This window comes from Phanerochaete carnosa (genome assembly GCF_000300595.1).
Source record: "Phanerochaete carnosa HHB-10118-sp unplaced genomic scaffold PHACAscaffold_4, whole genome shotgun sequence".
Lineage (NCBI taxonomy): Eukaryota > Fungi > Basidiomycota > Agaricomycetes > Polyporales > Phanerochaetaceae > Phanerochaete > Phanerochaete carnosa.
Window position 1 is genome coordinate 3,162,526 of NW_006767631.1, and position 14,351 is coordinate 3,176,876.

At 54.1% G+C, this 14,351-nt stretch overlaps 5 protein-coding genes across 5 annotated transcripts; 4 read left to right on the forward strand and 1 right to left on the reverse strand.

Moving 5' to 3' along the window:
- Positions 1 to 766: 766 nt before the first annotated feature.
- PHACADRAFT_254740 (uncharacterized protein) lies at positions 767 to 3,287 on the reverse strand. The gene is made up of 12 exons (XM_007394920.1): positions 2,997 to 3,287; positions 2,831 to 2,946; positions 2,727 to 2,779; positions 2,621 to 2,676; positions 2,287 to 2,562; positions 2,181 to 2,234; positions 2,057 to 2,118; positions 1,925 to 2,007; positions 1,718 to 1,874; positions 1,307 to 1,665; positions 1,162 to 1,251; positions 767 to 1,105 (listed from the first exon to the last, which is right to left on the reverse strand). Exons 1-12 carry the CDS (start codon positions 3,257 to 3,259, stop codon positions 875 to 877), a joined length of 1,800 nt encoding a protein of 599 aa, XP_007394982.1. The 5' UTR covers positions 3,260 to 3,287; the 3' UTR covers positions 767 to 874.
- Positions 3,288 to 3,488: 201 nt separating this feature from the next.
- PHACADRAFT_254742 (uncharacterized protein) lies at positions 3,489 to 4,030 on the forward strand. Its single transcript, XM_007394921.1, has one exon. It carries the CDS (start codon positions 3,764 to 3,766, stop codon positions 3,989 to 3,991), a length of 228 nt encoding a protein of 75 aa, XP_007394983.1. The 5' UTR covers positions 3,489 to 3,763; the 3' UTR covers positions 3,992 to 4,030.
- Positions 4,031 to 6,176: 2,146 nt separating this feature from the next.
- PHACADRAFT_254744 (uncharacterized protein) lies at positions 6,177 to 7,704 on the forward strand. Its single transcript, XM_007394922.1, has 6 exons — positions 6,177 to 6,337; positions 6,403 to 6,889; positions 6,941 to 7,012; positions 7,067 to 7,155; positions 7,206 to 7,422; positions 7,489 to 7,704. The coding sequence occupies exons 1-6, from the start codon at positions 6,192 to 6,194 to the stop codon at positions 7,570 to 7,572; spliced, it is 1,095 nt and encodes a 364-aa protein (XP_007394984.1). The 5' UTR covers positions 6,177 to 6,191; the 3' UTR covers positions 7,573 to 7,704.
- Positions 7,705 to 9,182: 1,478 nt separating this feature from the next.
- Positions 9,183 to 10,710, forward strand: PHACADRAFT_254745 (uncharacterized protein). Its single transcript, XM_007394923.1, has 7 exons — positions 9,183 to 9,641; positions 9,698 to 9,710; positions 9,768 to 9,923; positions 9,979 to 10,054; positions 10,112 to 10,191; positions 10,254 to 10,308; positions 10,376 to 10,710. The coding sequence occupies exons 1-7, from the start codon at positions 9,634 to 9,636 to the stop codon at positions 10,495 to 10,497; spliced, it is 510 nt and encodes a 169-aa protein (XP_007394985.1). The 5' UTR covers positions 9,183 to 9,633; the 3' UTR covers positions 10,498 to 10,710.
- A 2,831-nt stretch (positions 10,711 to 13,541) lies between these two features.
- Positions 13,542 to 14,281, forward strand: PHACADRAFT_254747 (uncharacterized protein). Its single transcript, XM_007394924.1, has one exon. The coding sequence runs from the start codon at positions 13,555 to 13,557 to the stop codon at positions 13,828 to 13,830; it is 276 nt and encodes a 91-aa protein (XP_007394986.1). The 5' UTR covers positions 13,542 to 13,554; the 3' UTR covers positions 13,831 to 14,281.
- Positions 14,282 to 14,351: the final 70 nt, after the last annotated feature.

Sequence of the window (14,351 nt, forward strand, 5' to 3'; positions counted from 1 at the left end):
ATATAAATGTGGCTCACACCACTTACTTGACTGCCTCCTGTGCTCATTATCCCCACCCACCAGTTCGTGACCATGGTCAAAAACGGGGCCGTCATCTACACCGCCCATTCTACTACCCTCAACATCAATCCGGTCGTCCACATGAAATATGCCGAAAGTGAAACAAAGTTCTCCTGGAGGGTGGTGTCCTGCTCAAGAAGCTTTATCTCAGTAGCGATTAATATTGTAGCCTCCGCAGGGTCGGTCGAGAAGCCCGAATTCATAAAGAATGCCGGCGCGGATGTTGCCTTCAACTATAAAGAGTAAAGTGCCGCCGAGGTGTTGGGGAAGCACGGCCCGCTGGACCTGTGAGCACATATAGGACCGTGCTGGCCTGCATTTTGCGGCTCATATAATGGTCAGCTTCTGGGATAACAATCCTACACTCACCAGCCCTTTCAGTCCTGCGGCGCAATCAGCCAGGACAAGTTTGACGGGGAAACGGCGATCAGGGTAGGACTCACTCCTTCGCGCTGGCTTATCTCACTGTGCCCCCTCCAGTACAGTACATGAAGGAATTTTCGCAGCGCGCGCTCACGATGCACGGCTTCATGGTCTACAAAGGCAAGTCGGCGGCGGTTGTGCCCAGATTTTACGAGGAGATCGTCCCGTTGATTATGCAGGGGAAGATAAGAGCTGCAAACACCGCTACCGTGGCCTCCGGGAGGTAGGCAAAGCACTAGCTGACGTGCAGTCTCGGGGAAACCAAGGGAAGGTGGTGATTGTTGTCGCTAAAAAATAAGTATGTTCTCGTACGTATATTTCCCAGTTGTATTGTACATGAACTCGATCTCGACTACTTGGGGAAGACCGTACTTGGGCCTCACTAGCATATCTAGACCAAGTGGTCATAAGGAAGACCCTTCCTCGCGAGATCCAAGATCAAACCAAGCTTAGCCTGAGCATCAAGTCGTCCAGAGTCCTCGGACAGTGCTTTGATAGCCGCTCCGGAGAAAGGTGGGTAGTCAGCAGGGCAGTGCATTCCCTTTGCTGGAAGTGTGCCGTCGGCAAAGAACGCCCTCGTGACGTTATTCGTGCAGGCTGAAGGCATAGCTAAGGTACAGTGCTAGAGCACGCAGGAGTCAATGCCAAGGTACAACCGAAGAGAGGCGGTACACGTACGCCCGGACTGTTCTGGATGACGAGGCTCGAAGAGTTCTCGAGAAACTTGTGGACGATCTCGCCGTTTCTGAGTGGTGTGACTGGGTCCGCCTACCACAACAGTAAGTGTCACTATCCTAAACAAAAATTTAGAGAACCAGCATACCTCATTGCTAAGGATTAGAATTGGATTGCTCAGCGTACGGTTCCAAGGGCCCTGGAAGCGCTCTGGCGGGGTGACAGGCCAGTACTGACAGCCCGCATCCGGCTCGGTCGTGATGACCGTGAACGCGAGCCGCGAGACCTTATGGAAGACATCCAGCACTTCGTCCACGACCGTCTCCGGGGCCAGCGGGGCCAGCGGCTTCTGGTCGTTGCACGACACGGCCGAGCGTGTTAATTCCGCCCTTGGGTTCGGCTGCACTGCCTCCAGCACTGCGGCGCCGTGTCCGCCCATAGCCAGTGCCAGTGCGTTCGACATATAGGGCCAGGACAGAGGGGCGACGAGATTGCCGAGGAGGAACACTACGGATGCGATCAGTCTCTGTATTGCGGAGCAAGCGAGAAAGACGCGTACTGCGCATGCGACCCGCAGTCAGCAGACCTGGAACATTGGTATCTGGGACTGACATAGGCTCGTAGAAGAGACTGTCAATGAAGTTTTCCAGACGATCCTTAATATCCGAGGGGTCCTCTCCCTTCTCTTGGGCAAGCGGGCAGTGAGGCGGCCCCACCTGAGACCATAGTATCAGTGTATATATGCGTATGATGCAAAAATTCGTACCTCCGAGCACCGTTGGAAAAATATGTCGTAAGCATCCGTCGTGGAACTAAGCCAACCCCTATACCAGGTATAGTATGGTTCGGCTGTGGAGGCGGTATGAGTAAAAGCGTTTCGAGACAGTGTATGACTTACAGGCCCAAGCGGATGCGTCTGCAACGCCGTCGATGGCAACCCGCCCCACTCTATCCGGGAACCTGTTGTTGGTGGATATTCAGCCACATATGTGCTACTAAGGGATTGTTGATTGGACACTCACATGTTCACAAGATATTGTCCTAGGATGGTTCCGTATGAGAAGCCATAGAAGTTACTGACAAAGGTCATGTCAGATTGAAGCGCACAAAGCTGGCTGGTAAACTTACATTAGTGCATCAGGACCTTCCAATGCAGTGGTTATGAAGTCAATGTCCCGAACGACGGTGCTAGTGCCCATGTATCTGAGCTGGTCGCCCATGGTCTTGCCACAGATGTCGAACTGGGTCTTGTACAGAGCTTCCGCTTCCCTCTGTTGCCGAACAAGCATCTTCTTCGCTTCAGTGTCGGATAGGTTACTCGCCAGATCGTAGCTTCGGGTCAAAACGGTGTTCCTGACGAACGTGGTGTAGCTGGTATCTCCAGTAAAACACTTGGTAGAAGGCCTGAAAGTAGTCTATCAAGATTTTGCAGATATATGCGCAGCATATGACAACCTCCTACCTCGAGTCACCAATACCTCTCGGATCGAAGCCAATGACATCGTAGTCTTCGCCCACCTATTGATGCTTAGACAGGATGGCGAGTTACAAGGGACAAGGTAGCTTACCAGTGTCTGCAACAGTTTTCCTGCCATGGCTACGAACGTTTTGCCTGAACCACCTGCACAATACGCTCAGCGTCTTGACAGTCGCTTCAGAGGAGCACTAATACCTGGACCACCAGGGTTGATGAGAACAATGCCCTTTCTGGGGGAAACAGATGCGCGATAGCGCGACAATCCAATGCTTGCGGTCCCTGCGCTCTCGTTGAAGTAGTCGAGTGGTACACTATGCGTCGTGGATTAGACAGTGCCGTGAACAAGGTGTAAGTAACGTACGTGATAGCTCCGCATTCTGCAAGAGGAGAACCCCCCGAGCCCCTCTGCCGGCAAGCTGTCCAGGTAACTTTCCCAAGAGCATTATCTTCTTCAATTTCCTTGCCTAGGCCAAGTTTCGGCCCTACCAATAACAATGTTGCCGGTATCGTTGCGCAGAGAATGAGCAGGAGAATGAACCGGGAGACTCCGACATCCTTGCGTTTTGGACGCTTGCCTCCAGGCCCGCCGGGCTCGTTGTCGAGAATAGGAGACTTGTCGCCCATTTGCAACGACGACGTGTGGAGGGCGTTTGAAGGGGAGCGTCGGACGCGGTGAGTGCCTGCATGATGGGATTGGGGCAAGCCATCTCACGGTCACATGGAGGATGTTGGGGTGTGAAAAAGGAGATAAGATCACGATCCCGTTATCAATAACATTCCTGGTCTGGCTTTTCCATCAGAACGCCACAAAGCTTATCACGGTTGAATATTTGAAACTCGCCTCGGACGCATCTCGTGTGCACGATCGCCCCTGTGGCAGCCGTTGGGCTTTGTTCCCTGGACGGTTCAGTCGATTCAGAGACCATACTTTGCACGGTTCATGCCGTACGGACGACCTTGGCGACGCTGGCCGTGACATCCGAGTCGGGTACACTGCCCCCGTAATGCCGGAATCACGGCTCAAGGGACGATTCCGCAAGGCGCAGACGACTCGGGTCGAGATTGATACATGCATGGCCAAGATCAATGAACAGGCGGCCAAATAAGGGCGAGACCGCACAGCCGACCATGTTCGCCTCCGGCGGCGCAGGACCCGTGGGTAAGTTTGTCATCCAGTGCCTGCGACACATCAGCACAAAGGTCGAAAGCATCGCCTCTGCGGGCTCTACGAATAGGATGGGGATCGTGAAGAATTTCAGTGCCGATGTCGCGCTCAGCTACAAGGAGGAGAACACGTGTTTGACGTGCTTAAATGCCATTGACCGCCTAACATGTGCGTTGCATGTTCCTACGTAGTGCTTACGCAGCTAGCGCAGTCATTGAGAAAATGTCGCACGCTCTACACTCGGATGTTGCATTTCTGAACTTTAAAAATGTGGGAGTGATTTTTTACGCCCTGCCCTCTTAGGAGACTGATAGCCCCTGCAGGCTCGTAGCGCGATCAATCAAGCGAGACGGGAGGAGGATAGCTCTCCGGCGCAAACGTCTATTCTTTTTCCCCGTCTAGATACGCCGCTCTGACTCTTGCCGCAGCATTTTGGGGGTCCCCCTGCGAAGCCACACCCTCAAAAGCTTTATCGTCCACTCGGGCGGAGCCGTGGATATCATCAGCGGTTCCCACTCCGGCGATCCCGTTCGCCCTGCAGGGCGAGATCACAAGCCGTGGCCATCGGCATCACAAGATACAAGAGAGGCGAGACCTCACAGACCTGCATCGCAGCACTGCGAAGGCGGTCATTGCTGCCTCCACCGAGTAAGCACCTGGCAAAAGCGTGTCCTAACTGAAGGTTTGCACATTTAAATATTTGAACGCTTTCTGTATTTTCGTCGCATGAACTTTAGTTGTGCTGGATTGAATTTTCTGGTGTGCTCGGACTGGAATGGGGCATGTCGGCCACTGTGAGAGGCGCTGAGCGTTACAAGCCAACGGGACCGCGGGAAACTGTCAATCACGCGTCGTTTAGGACAGCTCATTAAAGCTAGTTTCACAGCATCTGCACATCTGCAAGTTTGGCGTCATGGACAGGCCACCCTGCACATTGCTGCCGACGCACCGGTCGCGGGGGCTAGTACATTATGGCACCCCTTGCATGACCGGTCACCGCTCGGCCGATGCCGCCCTGCGTCAGAATCACATAGTGGGATTCGGCTGAGAAGGTATAGCATGCATTTTTTGTGATATGCGCCGCCCATATAGCCACCTACACGTGTGTCAAGGGGGACGGCGGCGCCGGTGTCAATATCGAGCGAAGGAATACTCCGCTATGAATAGAACCATTTCCAGAAGAGTAGAAGTGATCTGGATTCCTTCGGGAGAACGAAATCAAGGTGCTGCACAATATCCGTACCTTCGGTTCTTCTAAGAAGATTGAAACGCCGCTTCAGTTTGCTTTGGTCGTTCAACAGAAGCATCATTGACGCGCTAGGTATGATATATCGCGACCACCCGTAGACAGCGACGCAGCTGTCGTGCTTGGGCGTAGCTAAAGATCAGCAGGAGTCGGAAAATTCTGAGAAACGAAGGCCACAATTAATCCACGAGGTGTCCTAAACCATACCAACATCGGCACTGCTTGGCACTTGCATGCTCACACAATTTCAGACCAACGCCGCACCGTGTGCCAGGGCCTGACAGCCTTCCAAAATTCTCTGTAGACCCTGTCTGACCCGAGAGCTGGCAGTGCAACGGCACAAATCTACTCGCTAATAGAACATTCTCCGAGGGGGCTTCGAGTCACACGAGTCACCAAAAGCCATGCTGTCAACCAAGAAAGAAGATGAAATTAGATAGAAGAGACAGGGCCAATGAAAGCCTCAAACCTGCTATTGTCTTGTGCTAGCCTCGATATTGGCATGAAAAAGCGCGAGATATTGGTTCAGGCAATCCGGCCGGGCGGCGATCTGCGGACGGCACTCGCCGGAGCACAAGCGCTCACACTCATGCCATGGCAACTTTTCGACATTTGTCTCCTCAGCCTGAACGTAGGAAAGACTCGAACAGATTCAGTAACGAAAATACAAGCGTGCAAGGTTAAGCAGCGCGAACATCTTGACTTGTGAGCTAATCCCGATAGATCCGAGAACAGAGCGCTCGGGGGACTCACACGAGCGCACCACGCATTCCACCTCACTCCCGTGATAGTCTCCGTGGCTGACTACAGACCATTTGTGGATTAGGCGCGGCAGGCAGAGACGAGGCAAATATTCTGCATCTTTTAATTTCTGTGCGGCGCAATGCGAACAGCAGATCGTCGATCGTATGCTCAGGACGTGCACGACGGTGCTGTTGAAGGTCGCTCAGCCAAGCTCAGAATCCAGACTGCTGGCTTGTGGGAGCTGAACACTATCGAGTTGCGTTTCGGAGTGCTGTATGACGTCCTTCGGAAGTCCACCGCCGGCCACGATGGCCGTTCACAGCAATTGCTCGCCATATATATAGCCTTGTACGTTGCTATCCGCGAGAACCCCTTCTGCCCCACAGAGAGCTTCGAGAGCAATGCCGGGCCTTACCACTTTGCCTCCGTTTCCGGAAGACGTGCCGACTCACTCGCTGTTGGTGGTAGACTACCATCTCATCAAAGAAGGCGATGATGCTGAGATCGATAAGCTGTGGGACGCGGCCACGAAGCTCGGATTCTGGTAGTGCGTATACATGCCGGACTCTACATGCATAAGTCAGTGTCAATGATGTATTACCATTCGTCCAGCCTGAAGAATCACGATGCGGACGCAGAGGTCGATGCGATGTTTGTCATGGGCGAGGAGACAATGAAGCTCCCGCTCGACGAGAAGATGAAGTACGAGCTGGGCGATGGTGGGAACAGCTTCGGGTACAAGGCCGCGGGCACGAACGCGATCGACGAGAAGGGCACCCCTGACACGACCGAGTTCCTCAACGTATCAAAGGACGACGCGCTCGCATATCCGCGTAAGGTTCACCGGGACTATCCTGAGACGGTGTACGCGCACATAGACGACGCGGTGAAGCCATTCATGCTCAAAAGTATCGACATCTGCAACATTCTCATGAGCACGTTGAACAATAAGCTGGGGCTGCCTAAAGGAAGGCTCCACGAGCTGCATCAGCTGGAGAAGGAGAGTCATTGCCAGTCGCGCTGCATCAAGAAGCCGCCCGGCAAAGCTGTCTCCGCGGATGAGCTGGCTTTGAGTGCGCATACCGATTATGGTTCGTTGGTCAGTAGATTCAGTCTCAGTTATACTGCCCATGATTCACTCGTGCGAAAGTCGTTCTTGCACAATCGTCTCGGCGGCCTGCAGGTGATGCCGCCAGGTGACACTTCGTGGTACTACATTAAGGTGTGTCTCGCCTACTATCCGCTCTGCGTCATGGTTCATGTGAAAGCACCACAGCCTATTCCTGGGCATGCTATTTGCAATGTCGGCGACGCCCTAGCGATCATGAGCGGCGGCATCCTCCGATCCAACGTCCATCGCGTGATGTACGTCCTGCCGTCGTTACCCATTGCTTACGCTGACTGCCGCTACACAGAACGCCCCCAAAGGAGCAAGCCGCGTATGAACGCTGGTCGCTGGTGTACTTCCACCGACCACACGACGGGGTGGTCCTCGAGGCCCTGGTGAACGATAGCCCCATGATTGCCGACGCCGTCGCGCGTGCGCCGAACCCGGCTGTGTTCAAGACAGGCGAGACCGCGGACGCGTGGATGATGCGAAGGGTGCGTATGCGTCGCGCGAAGAATATGACGGTGAGGGTGACGTTTACCCTACGTTACGATGGCGATTCAGGTACTCACAGTGCGCCTGGCATACAGGGCCCCGAGGCGTGGCGTCAAAGCCTGGGTACGGAGCACGAGAACGTTGAGGCCGCGCGGCCGGTGTCGGTGTCGGTGTACTGAGAACCCCGTGGTTACGTGTTTTGTGTGGCCATCGGGCGATGTGCGAATCGTGCGATCTTCTTATTGTGTATCCCCAGTCGTCGAATGGGAAATCTTACAGCTGTCTCGTGCGTGGAGTTTGACTCGTCTATGCGGCTCCCCTTACGCCCATGGCGGTCAACACGGCTCTTCCTCGGCTTGTCCTGAGCGATCTCTTCTCACAGGGCTGTTTCTTATGTTGCAGGCATTCTTGCGCGGAAGCGATGTGCATATTCATAGCTTTGGTCATCATAGAAAAGAGGTTACTGGATTTGGAAGTAGCGGGCTTTAGATCCTAACACGTGTAAACACTGACCCCTCGATTATGGGCCACTGTTCACCCAGGCAAGTCCCGCCCGGCCAGAAAACTCGCCCCAAATTCAAATCGCCGTCGATTCTCGCAGGATCGTCGACAGACTCATGTTCGCCACCTTTCGCGTTGCGCGAGCGGTGTGGCGGTGAGCTCTCAACGGAAGAGCCACTTAAGGTCTACTTCATGTCGTTGTAAATCGGCACCCTGGCGCAGCAGAGAGAAAGGGTCTTCATTTCGCAGTTCGCCGGGGACAAATGAAGCCCCATTGATGCCACTGAGTCAGGTACTGCTTTTTACGACGCTTTGATGTGAAGATCACGTAATGTAGACAAGTCGCAGAGCATGCAGCAATTTACCACATGGTTGCGCCCTGGTCCGAGCACGAGCGAGAGTTCGACGTCAACCCAATCGTCAAGGGAATTCTCTTGGGACGCGAGGTTTTCATATCGGGACGGCAGGCGGAGCCCAAGAATCTAACGCGTAGTAGTTAGCGCAAAGACGCGTTGAAGCGGGCACGCAACATGGCCATGTCCACACCATGCGCAGTGTACTGCAGCACCAAAGTAGAGCCCGGGAACGCGACCGGTCGAAGAAAGAACCGAGGAGAAGCTGGAGAAGCGTGCTCTTTAGCGTCCATTAACCGGCTTTTGTCGTCATGAAAACGCACCTCGATCGGTCTTTCTAGGAGTGCCAGCACGTCGCGGCTGTTTCCGACGCAGAGCAACCATACACGTCACCAGACGGGAGGGCCGCCTACGAAGAGATGCTGGAAAGCGCAGCGAGTGTTTGCCGAGCGTACCATCATCTGTCCCAGATCTGTCCGTGACATCCCTATTCCGTCCCTGCAGGAAGACATGGAGACTGCTGCAGACATCAATTTCCGACCGGAAGCCATGGGCGGGTAACAAGAAGCGTCTGCGTTTTGACACAGCTCTTTGCAAGAGCGGCGGCCAGCGAGAAGCGTATTCTCGATCTCGGCGGACAGCTTTCAAATCCGGGCGCAAGTTGGTCGTGTGCGCGAGCACCACGACCCTGGCTGAACAACGTCAAGGCAGGTCCACCATGGGTGTCGCCGTGGGTGCCGCCCGCTGGGCCCCTCTGGCCGTGGGCTAAGCGTGTGTCGTCGTGGCAGAAGCATGCAGAGACGGCTGCGGACGCCAGCGGGGTAAATAGGGTATGTCACACGGGTCACGGTCACAAAGCGAGACCTTCAGGGGCGCTGTTCTTCGTATCAACCTCGACCATGTTTTGTCGTCTGCGACGTCCTCAGCAACGGGCATCGCTCAGACTCCAAGCCGACAGGTATTTTCCAACCGCGAAAGACATTCCTTGGGGCCTGACTCGGTCGCTTTCGCTTTCGCTCCACCGGGCCCAAACTTCCATGGCAAGCCAGGCTAGCACACACCGGCCGGGTGGCATGGAGAGCCCAGAGGATGCCAGCTCCCAGTTCCCACTCGACGCGCGATTAACCGTTCATTGTCCTGCTTTTGGTTCTGACAGGGGTGATCTTCGTTCTAGTACCCGACGACGGCGGGTTGATCATGCTGCACGGAAGGTGCCGAAGCCAATGCGGACCTCCTGGACTTAGGGTAAACCTCTGGCCGGCTCGGCGCCGGTGATGCAACTGGTTTCTTTTACCTGCAAAGCCCGACGACATTTAAGGATGGCCTCCACCAGCTTGGCTCTCCCCCAACATCATCGCTTAGACTCACCATCACTCAAAGACGACAATGCCTGCGTGAGTGTCGCCGTTGTATGTTTGGTCGCTGGCTAACAGTCTATCGGTGACGGCAGCCCTGACGTTTACGTAGGTGTCTCTGGTCCTTGTGGAGTAACTTCAGCTGACCCATGAGTTTCTCAACAGTTTAACATCTCCGTTGATGGCCAGCCCTCTGGCCGCCTCATCTTCCGCCTGTTCGACGATATATGTCCCAAGACCGCACAGAACTTTCGTGAGCTCGCGACTGGTCAGCGCGGCTTCGGCTATGCGGGGTCTGAAATACACCGCGTCGTTGCGGATGTACGTCGGCTCCTTTCTGAGCCTCCGACAGCGCCACTGATCCTCCAAGTTACAGTTTATGATCCAAGGCGGCGATATCACCAGGCGCGATGGATCGGGAGGGAAGTCAATATACGGCGAGTTCTTCGAAGGTACGCATCTCTCCAGAGGCTGTGTAGGGTGCACACTAAACCTCATGTACACTCCAGACGAAAACTTCCGGCTCTTGCATAACCGGCCTGGACTACTCTCTATGGCGAACCGGGGCCCGAACACCAACTCGTCGCAGGCAAGCAGCCGCGCCTCTGTGCCCATATAAGCCAAATTCTGATCATCTTCCACGTTCTGCAGTTCTTCATCATCACGGTCCCTGCTCCACATCTCGACCGCAAGAATGTCGTCTTCGGTGAGCTGTCTTATCTGGCATACTGTTGACATCCGACATTCCTCCACTGACATGATTGCTCGATTAGGTGAAGTCACTGAAGGAATGGATCTCGTTCGACGGATCCAAACCTATACGAGCAACGACATTCTCCGCAAGCCCTCTGTCCCTATAATTATCACCCAGAGCGGCATTCTCCCTGCATCATGACACGACACGCTGGAGCTTCCTGGACAGAAGCTTCCACCAGCGGTGCTGGTTAGCGTGTGGGCCTTAGATTGGCTGGACTATATTTTACAGTAGTATTATCGGCGTATTGGGCTTCCCTGTGCGTGTGTCAAGGAGATTGTTACCAGGCATGTAGCGACCTCCCTGGATTCCTGCAGGAAGCTGTCAGAGTACTGATGTATTTACTGCTCGATTTAATATCATATAGGCTGAAACGGCGCTCCACGCGATCTTCGTATATTCGCCGCCCAGGTTCGACCTCCTGCGGTAGCATTTTCTCGAGGGTGATAGAATAACTTCTCAGGCGGGCGGGATGTGCCTGCGTTACTGCGAGAGCGTGGGACCCATGCAGTCGAACGATGACACTTGCCTTTTGCAGAACGTCCCGCAGAACAGAAAGCTGAACGAAGAAGTTCCATCTTCCAGACGTGCCCTGGCGGTCCATCATGCTGCGATGTTGCTCCCTGGTGCGTGCCCCGATTGCGGTGCAGCACGTCAGCGGACATTACGTGAGCTGTGAGCGCAGTACATTCGGCACAGAACGCGAGCAGCGCGAAGAAGGCAACTGCCTAGGCCCTGGCCGTAATCCGTCCGCTGTGCCCGGCCAGGGAGAAATAACGTAAGTGCTTCTGCCGTTGTAGCTGGAGTGCCTCAAACCCACTCTGGTTCCGGTGCTGCCTGGGCCTCCACTAGCTTCCGGCGCCGCGAATCTCCAGGATCTTGGACCTACTGGGACCCGCCGTCGTCCCACGCGTGGTTGATTTATCTCCCGAGGTGCTCAGCAGCCGGGTGCGCGGGGTTGAAACAGGGACACGGAGCGGGGGAATGCCGAGAGAAGAGGTGCCAACTCGCGATGTCTGGAAGGCCTTGAGGAATGTCCCGGCGAGCGAATCTGCGTTGGCCCTGAAGGCAGCTCAGGGCCCCTCGGGAGCTGTAAAAGGTTATTGATATATATGACTTCCATACAGTGCGTCGAGTCTCTCTACCTTTGCGAGTACGTGGCAGGGAGTCAAATAGCACGACCCAGGCCTCGCGCAGACTGCGACCTTCGTTTTTTAAATTCTCAGCCATGAAATGTTGCTCGGTAGAGTCAACGTGCTGTACACTTTTTTTTGTTTTTACGATGGCAGCATCCAGTCAACAGGAGACGTAGCAAGGGGTTGCTCTTCGTCTGCCCCTTTTCTATTTCGCTGATTGAATCTTCGACAACGTGGCTAGCCCCGTGAAAGCCTCGTTTCATCCCCCGCGATGAACATAGGCGCTACCCGAAAGTCTTCGCACGATGTACTCCGAGTCTAGCCTTCATGTTTCCAGGCCTGAGCCACCTTGCTCACGTTGCCGTGAGGAAGAAATGTGTTTGAGCATTTGTCCCATCTTAATTGGGTCTCCTAATTGATAGGACTCTTATACGCACAGGACACATTTGCACCACATGCACGGTGATAAAAATAACCTAGAGATCTCCTCTTTCCTTGCTCTTGTCCGCGAATCTGCGGAAGGCGAGATGCTACTCCGGCCACGGGAATAAGCACCTCAATGACATAGTCGGCATCTCCTGGATACCTTCGTGCTGACGAGAGAAATCGAGAGAGGTGGAAGTCTCCTAAGCCAATGCTCATTCGTGTCCAAATTCTGGGCTAGCCGGTGCCATCCTTCGTCTCCCTTTCCGCCTTACATTACGCTCCTTCAAGAACGTCTAAATCCTAATTTAGTACTGCTAACAGGAACCGCATATGCACTTCACATCCGGCCAGCACGACCACATCGATATCCTTCGTCCGCGCGATACATCTTGAGCGTCAGTCAAGACCCTGCGCTGCTCTCGAAGCTATCCGAAGGGGCAGAGAGGGTCTTGACTGGTCGTGACATGCGAGGCAACATGTACGACGAGCAGCTGCCTCAAACATTCATCGTGAGACGCTGTGTGCTTCCGAAGGATGTCCCACTATGAAGCGCGGCTTGATAGTGTTCAGCTTTCGTAATCCAGAATTCCGAGCCTAGTCGGTATTTACCGCCGATGGTGCTACCGCTCATACCTTCAGAGCATACAACATATAGCTATCCAGCATTGAGAATAGATTCCTTACAAATGTCTCGTCTTCTGCCTCCTCTGTAACACTCCGCCCCAAAGTTTACAGGTCCGACTAACAAATTTGGAGTTGCATCTGCATGACTCCGCGTACTTGTTTTATCATTGCTGGATTTCCTCAATTTCTGCCTGTAAGTGGTTTAGGTTTTGTTCCAGAGGGCGTGTGGGCGCTTGGAGCGCCGGCGCCGGTAGGCTGCCGTTCAGCCGCCCGAACTGCATGCCGCGGATTGTTGATGTGACTTTGAACTTGCGTGTTGTGCTAGTCCACGACAATGAGACTTCACACGTTCACCAGGTGGCCGTGACAGGTTATGTGGCTTGAATTTCGCCATGACTGATTTTGTTTCTTTCCAGTTCTCACATGACTACCGCGTTGATGGCTTATACGCCGGTTAATGACTGGGAACCGCATGGACATAGTCACCTGGTAAAGTTGAGGACAACAGCTGGGATATCAAGAAAGATTGCACATGCGTTCCGTAGAATACGAAACCTCCGCTTCGCAGTCTGTCTCGTGGCCCTGCTGGTGTCGACTCAGCTCCGTTCCCCTCTGCTGTGTAGATAACACGAGGAACTTGCAACGACTTTCGCGTCGCAACGAGAGTCATGGCGTCCTCTGGAATATATCTCGCGTCTCCGAAGCTGTATGCTCCCAGGGCTGGGCAGCTGGGGTTAGCCGCTTCGCTCGCGTTGCCACAGACGCGGAGATTTGAGCGTCAGTGCCGCCCTGTTCAGAACCCTCACCCAGCTAGGCGCAACCCGACTTGGAGTCGAGTTTTGAAGTTGTCCCCCTTTCTTGCTCTAACCTAAAAGCTTGGCGGAGGTGCGGTGCCATGCCTACCACAGGAGCAGACGTCCCTCAAGAAATATTCGGTATCCTCCTGGATACCTTTGCGCAAACCAAACGAGTCTCGCTTAATATCGAGGAGTCGAAGGAAATGAGGAATCTCATGAGCCAATGCTCGCTAGTGTCCAAGTTCTGGGCCGGCCGATGTCGCCCTCGGCTCTTCTTCCGTCTCACCTTACGCTCGCTCGAGGACGTCAATACCTTGCTCAGCCTCCCCACTGCTGTCAAGAGCTACATCTTCTACCTTCATCTCGAAGAGATACAGCCATCTGTGCCATGGACGCATCACGTCTACTGCGCCGTGCACGACGGACGACTCTCAGAGCGATCGTCTCTGTCGCATAAACTCAACGGCGCATGCACTCCAACGTCTTTCTAGACACTTCGTTCTCTATACCCGTCGTTACCAAGATCCCCACCTATCCTCATTCAGGATCCCGTTCTCATACATGTCCAGAACTACCGGCTCCGAGCCTTCACCGACTGCGTACATATTACCCGGAAGCTATGGCGCTGCATGTTCTGGGAGATGGATTTCACGAATGTCTCGTGGGTGCAACGACCTGAACCGGACATGCCTCCGCCCATTCTTTCTCTGAAGAACAGTACCATGAGTGGAACCGTGAATATTCATGATTGTCCAGATCGCTGGCCGTTTGTCTGGCTGTTCGTCACCATTCTGCGACCAGATCCAAGTAAACAGAAGATCTACTCAGCCGCATATCTGCACCCCGAAGAAGCAGCAAAACTAGCGGCTCTTGTCCAATGTATAACCACATTTACCGCCAAGACGAACTGCTCGCACACCAAAATAACCCGTGAGTCGTCTCTTGTTTACAGAGGTTTCGACACTGACACTCAACGCCCGCACCGTGTGCCACAGGCTCTGGGCCCACGTAT